Below are 6,112 nucleotides of genomic sequence, written 5' to 3'. Positions count from 1 at the left end.
GAAGACTAATAAGACTAATAACATAACATGATTAACTACATATACTCACACACATCCAAAAGCAGCACTTATATTGGAGTTAACTAATAACTAATTTCTCCTTCACTAAACTTGTGTGTTTATTAAGTAAATAAAAAAACAAAGACTCACCATTCAAGTTAAGGAGGCAGATATGAAGAAACTGTTCTGTGTAGGAGAGCCATTTTTTTTTATGGCTGCTTGTCACATCCTGTCCTGAAATAATAACTCTGCAGTGTGGATGAAAAGTTACTGTGGGGCTTTATTTGTGTGGGTTAGAAGAATCAGCTCATCCGGGTTTTCTTCCTGCTACAATCTTCGTCTCCCAATTCACACACAGAGATTCCTTCTAGGCAGAAAGTTCTCAAGGTCACGACAATCAGCCTACCTTCTCAGCACTGCCCACTCTACGTTTAATTAGTTATTTAAGAAATAACTAAGTATAACTCATTTAATTTGAAATAAATAATAATAATTGTATTCAGATGACTTTATTAAAAAATTTGAAATTTACAAAGCGTTTGTACCTTGGGAGGCAACAGCAATGTGTGTTTGACACAGTGAAAAAGACACTTATCAAACATTTAAAAAAGCATTTGATTACTCTTTTTATCTGTTTTCCAAGTATACAGAACATGCAAATACTTCACACCAGGGATCAAAAACATCAATTGACATTGACATTTTCATTCCCCTCTTGTAGACCTTTCACTCCTGATGAAGGACAATGCCGAAACACAATACTGTGAACAGTAAACATTTAGAATTTGTAGCAAGAACCAAGTGGGTCCATTAAGTACCAGATAAAGTCTGTTCTCAATGGTGTTACAAAATCAACCCAGTTATTCCATAAATTTATCTGATTCTAGTCTAGTCTAGTCAAGTCTCGATAACTATTTGACCACACCCTCAGAGGGTTACGTGGCTGAAACATCTGGAGATGCTTTTAATTTATTTTCTCTTCATTGGGCTCCGGAGACAAAAAAACAACAACAACGGCCTCATAATTCGTCTGTAATCCATGCTCCTCTGGCAAACATTTTATAAGACTATGGTATATCATTATGTTGACTGTTTACTTTGAAGTACTTTTACTTTGCTTTAGTATTGTGATTGATGCTCCTCTCTACTCCACTACATTTGAGAGTGAAATATTGTAATTTGTAAATCAGTTATTTTGCAGATCAGTATTTTACAATAAATTAACTCCACCTAAACTATCTAAAACACAAAAAGTGCCAAAGGGCTTCTTACAATACATCAACATTAATCAACTCAGGTTGGAATAATACCGTAAAACTTGCTAAAATCACTGAATTGACCCTGCCTATATTTGGGACAGGCCTTTAATTCCTTTTGCACAAAACTGAAACTACTACGAAACAGTTTATTTATTTCAAACAGAATAGATCAAATAATATCAAATACACGTCAGTCATTTGATCTGGCTCCGACAGACAGCTTACGTGCTTTTATTTCAAAATAACATCACGATAACAACAAGGTGCAGGATGAGAGAAGTTAGTAGACAGAGAGCGATGGACTTCACATGACAGGATTCACAACTTGGATTACTTTTTCTGAAAAGCTGTTTTAATTCTTTTGATGGGTGGACCCTTACAGACTAAAGGAAGATAATTAATCAAGGAACGGACACATTCGGGTTTCAAAGGTAAGGGCAGTCAGCACTTTTTTTCCTTTCCTCTCGTGTACCAGGCAGGTTAGACCAGCAAATCTATAAGAATTAGACCTTGGATCTTGTTGTTTCCCTTAAATGAACTGAACTATTGAACTGTGGAGAATCTAACCGATATAACGATGTGTAGCATGTTCATACTGACACACTGATCAAGCATTTAAACATTAATATTTGTATCAAGATCTAAGCAGCTTAGAAGCAGCTAAAGCAGCGACCCTGCGGGGTTTAAGATGTTTTATACATCCAAAGAACTTCTATAAAAACCAGATCAGGCGTTAAATTGAGGCAGGCGTTTATTTGTCAAAATATATTCCCACACCAGGCCAGTAAACGGGATAGGCGGCTATTTGGGACTCAGCTACTAATTGAAGTTTTACGGTAGCCTGACTTAATTTTGTCTAAAAAGCAGTTCATAGTATTGCTACTTTTAAAGGGTTTTTGAATACTTCTTCATTGTCCGCTGTTAAACAAAGCAACCTTCACATGTGTTACAATTTGCTTGAATTCCTAATTATATTATTATTAACTTAGTCACAGTGGTAGAGGATCATTTTTAATCATAACCTACTCACTATAACTAATCAGTAAGGTATTGGGCTTTCCTCCAGAAAATCGATTGCGCAGAGAGGTGACGCTTTCACTAAAACCACCATCTGATCTGAGAAACCGCTGATATACAGATGTTAGAAAACGTTGAGTTATTAAATATCAGACATGTCACTAACTTATGGTAGGGCTCAACAGCGGCTGACTCAATCAATAGCAATCAATAAGAAACGATAAAATATAACAAAATCTGCTGATTAAAGCTTAAGCAAGAAATTAAAATAATAAAACAGGCTTGCAGCTCAGTTTTCAGACAGGACTTTAAAGAAGACACTGACTCCGACAGACTGATTTCCTCAGACAGGTCGTTGCAGATGTTGTCTCTAATACCGTCTTCGTCCGTCTCTCGTAACCTTCACCAGCAGCAACAGCAGCACTGAACATACAGAGCACAGAGATTAATACAACACACCCACATGAGTCAGTCACCACAAGTCCAAACATTATGTAGTGAGCAGAGTGAGCAACACTTGTAGTGGGTGATATATTCCTGAACACACACACACACTGTGGTTTATTTATTTAACGCAGTGTCCTACAGACCACGTTGACAGCACTTTAGTTGTACAGTCTCAGGTTTTCATTGGGTCCTCCTGAACTACTACCGACCATAGTTGTGATGACTTCTCCTTAGTTTCCTAGCCATAATTTCTTTACATCTCCCGTCCCTGAAACTATGATAAGCATCTTTTCATATTTAAGTAGATTTAAAATATCAGACTTACTCAGCAGCACCAGGATGCCTCCCAGTGTTCCCAGGACAGCCGGCAGCCGGTTGGTGCCTCCTGCCACAGGCCCTTGGCAGGACACCTCTTCCCCAGTGCAGTCACACACTGTGGCCTGGATGGTGCTGTCCTGTTCCAGGCCCATATTATCTGAAACCCTCAGAACCACAGTGTACTCTCCACTGGCCAGCTCGGTGGCTAAACTCAGAATGATGCTATGATCTGCAACAAAGAAGAAAGTTTACATGAAAACCCCTTCACTGTTTGAGTTTGTCTAATTTCAACAATATTTTCATAGAGAGGCTGTTTGAAGAAAAACTAATTGTAATTTGCATCATGTCTTAAAGAGCTCCGTGTACCTTGTTACCCCACTAGACCACTGCGCTCACAGAATACAGGGTTACTCGTGGTTCCTAGAGTCCTATTATTATTATCATATGTAATATTACTATAATTATTAGTACTATTATTAACTTTCATTGATGTCTGTAGCAACTTTACTGTTGTTCTGCTTTTTTGGATGGATATTACGTTGGGCTGCTCCCCCCCACCCCCCAACCCTTACACCACAGGGCCCCCCAACCAGTTGAGGCAGGTGGTTATCCAATCTGAGTCTCGGTTCTGCTCGAGGTTTCTGGTAGTTAAAAGGGAGTTTTTAATTGCCACTGTCGCCAAGTGCTTGCTCATGGTGGTAATTGTTGCGTCTCTGTAAATAATATTACAAAGACTAAGTTCTAGACCTGCTCTACATGAAAAGTGCAATGAGATAACTTCTGTTATGAATTAGCTCTTTATAAATAAATCTGAATTTTTCCACAAATTATTTAAAGCACAAAATAACATACTTGACTTGTTCATCCCAGCAGTCCAGATGTTCTCCGAGAGGCCCTGTAAAGAGACGCTGTATGGAGCACCAAAGCCCGGTCCGTCTTTATCCGTTACTGACAGCAGCTGAGGAGCCGAGTCCTTGTTACACACCTGAGAAAACAACGTCTGATTTAAGATTTTGTTTATGCTCTTCACATTACTGCACACCGTGGCCTTTGTTTACTTTTCTCTACCCAAAATATGTCAACCTTAAATTGGGAGTGTGTTTGGGAGAAAAGATGCACCTTGATTCCACGTTCCTCAATGAAGGGTGCATTGTCATTGACATCGTTAAGGTGGATCACTAGAGTACCAGTTCCTGTGGCTGGGACTTCATCTGGTGAGATAACAGACATACACACATCAGGAGAACAAAATACATTCAGTTCTAGGGAAGGCAAAACCATAATGTGGATACCAGCTAAGCCAGCAGCCATGCCACTGTAAAGCCTGCTGCTGCTGATTGACTGAAGCTAAGCAGGTTTGGTCTTGGCCAGTACCTGGATGGGTGACCTGCGGAAGCTGCGCTGTAGGAGCTGCAGTCCTTCGTCCTGCCTCATTGTGGTCATTAAACATCCTATGGCACTTGTTGCAAAGAGTAGGGGGTTCCCTGATGCCATGGCAAAATTCCCAACCTGGCTATCTAATCATCCCCCGCAGTAATTGCCTCAATATTTTCCTGCCTCAAGCTGATGCGTTCTGGCGCTAAATGACTGCCGTGGTGCCAGGTGGGTGCTACACATTGGTGGTGGTTGAGGTGAGTTCCCCCCACTTCACTGTGGAGTCCTTTGAGTATCTATGATAAAGCGCTATATAAATGTAATTCATTATTATTATTATTAAGTCTTGTCTCCCACCTACCATTGTCATATGCACCAATGAGTGCTGTGTATTTGTCATCCTTGACAAATGGGGACTCTCTGTCCATGGTGCTTTTCACAGTAATCAGACCCGTATCTTTGGCCACCTTCAGCCAGCCTGCAGGGTCTCTAATCATTCTGTACCTGGACATGAGAAAAATCATCACAGAAAAATATAAATGCTATGGAAGCGAGCCGATTACAGTGAACATGCTTCATGATGGGGCATTCACAGACCTGACATTGAGTTAATATTCATTCAGCTGCGTCTACTAGCCGGCACAGCTCTCTGAGACCTGGTTTTGTTCTCTGCATGACTCAATACACCACAGGGAGCGTTTGAGAAGCACAGCGCATCGACAGATTTAGCTGACTTGTTCAGATTTTGTTGTTAATGTTAGTTAAATAGTTTCTCTTTTTTTGTCTGTTATTGCTGATATACGATCAGGAGTCTGCACAGGGTGTTTTATTTTGAAAACATGTCTGTGTTTGACTTCTGTCGCGATTCATCAGCTCTGTGCTGCTGGAAGTGGCTTCTGTCAAAAATAGACTCGCTGTGTATTCTCCAGAGCGGAGCAGAGAGCACCTTTTTCTGCTTATAAAACACGCTGCAGCAAGTCTGGCTGAACCGCAAGCATTGTCTAGAATGTCTCCTATTAGCTCTGGCAGAGTCGCAACCGGAACCAGCAGCAATCTTTGTGGCTGGAGTAATCTGGAAGAACACCAATTAAAATGTCCAGTAACACTTTATCTTCACTTGTCTTTATCCGCTCTGTGTGTGGAGGAGCTGCCTGAGTCTCTGACACAGAGAGCAGATGAGAGGAAAGACACAGTGCGACTGGCTTAAATGTTGCAAGGCTCATCTTTATGTAAACAAACATATGTAAACACAATGGGCAGTATCGAGCGCATTAAAAAGAATCTTGCTCATGTCCATATATCGTAAGGTGAGTCAATAATGTAAATATCATGAAAAGGCTACCTGTGATTAAAAAACTTCAGCCCTCAGTTGGTGATTTTGTTTTCCACTGACCGCTGTTACGTCATTTTGTTCTCAATGAATTACACAATGAACAGAAAAGAGTTTGAGCTTTGAACTATTTTGTTCATCAAGATCTGATGTCTGATTCACGTGTTCCCTTATTTTTTCTGAGCAGTGTAGTAAGATGGTACATCAGGGTTTGATCTTACATGACTTTCTGTCTGCGTGCAGTGTCTGGGTCAGAAGCGGCGTACTGCACCACCTCACTGTCGACTGCAAGGTCCTCCGGTTTTGACACATGCTTCTCTGTTGGGTCAAAGACTGGAGCCTCATTGACGTCCAGCACATTCACCAG

General features: G+C 40.5%; 1 protein-coding gene across 1 annotated transcript in view; it reads right to left on the bottom strand.

Annotated features, from left to right (window-relative positions):
* Nucleotides 1-493: 493 nt before the first annotated feature.
* Nucleotides 494-6,112, bottom strand: part of cdh28 (cadherin 28) — a 53,576-nt gene continuing 47,957 nt past the window's right edge. Inside the window, exons 12-17 of the mRNA XM_046057461.1 lie at nucleotides 5,967-6,109; nucleotides 4,777-4,919; nucleotides 4,161-4,252; nucleotides 3,894-4,026; nucleotides 3,049-3,270; nucleotides 494-2,699 (exon numbers count right to left, since the gene is read on the bottom strand). Of these exons, the coding sequence (XP_045913417.1) occupies nucleotides 2,647-2,699; nucleotides 3,049-3,270; nucleotides 3,894-4,026; nucleotides 4,161-4,252; nucleotides 4,777-4,919; nucleotides 5,967-6,109 (786 nt within the window). The 3' untranslated portion in view covers nucleotides 494-2,646. The remainder of the gene's footprint in view (nucleotides 2,700-3,048; nucleotides 3,271-3,893; nucleotides 4,027-4,160; nucleotides 4,253-4,776; nucleotides 4,920-5,966; nucleotides 6,110-6,112) is intronic.

The sequence above is a fragment of the Micropterus dolomieu genome, linkage group LG08 (assembly GCF_021292245.1).
Source record: "Micropterus dolomieu isolate WLL.071019.BEF.003 ecotype Adirondacks linkage group LG08, ASM2129224v1, whole genome shotgun sequence".
NCBI lineage: Eukaryota > Metazoa > Chordata > Actinopteri > Centrarchiformes > Centrarchidae > Micropterus > Micropterus dolomieu.
The sequence above is the reverse complement of the archived record's forward strand: the minus strand, read 5'-3'. Positions and strand labels throughout refer to the sequence as shown.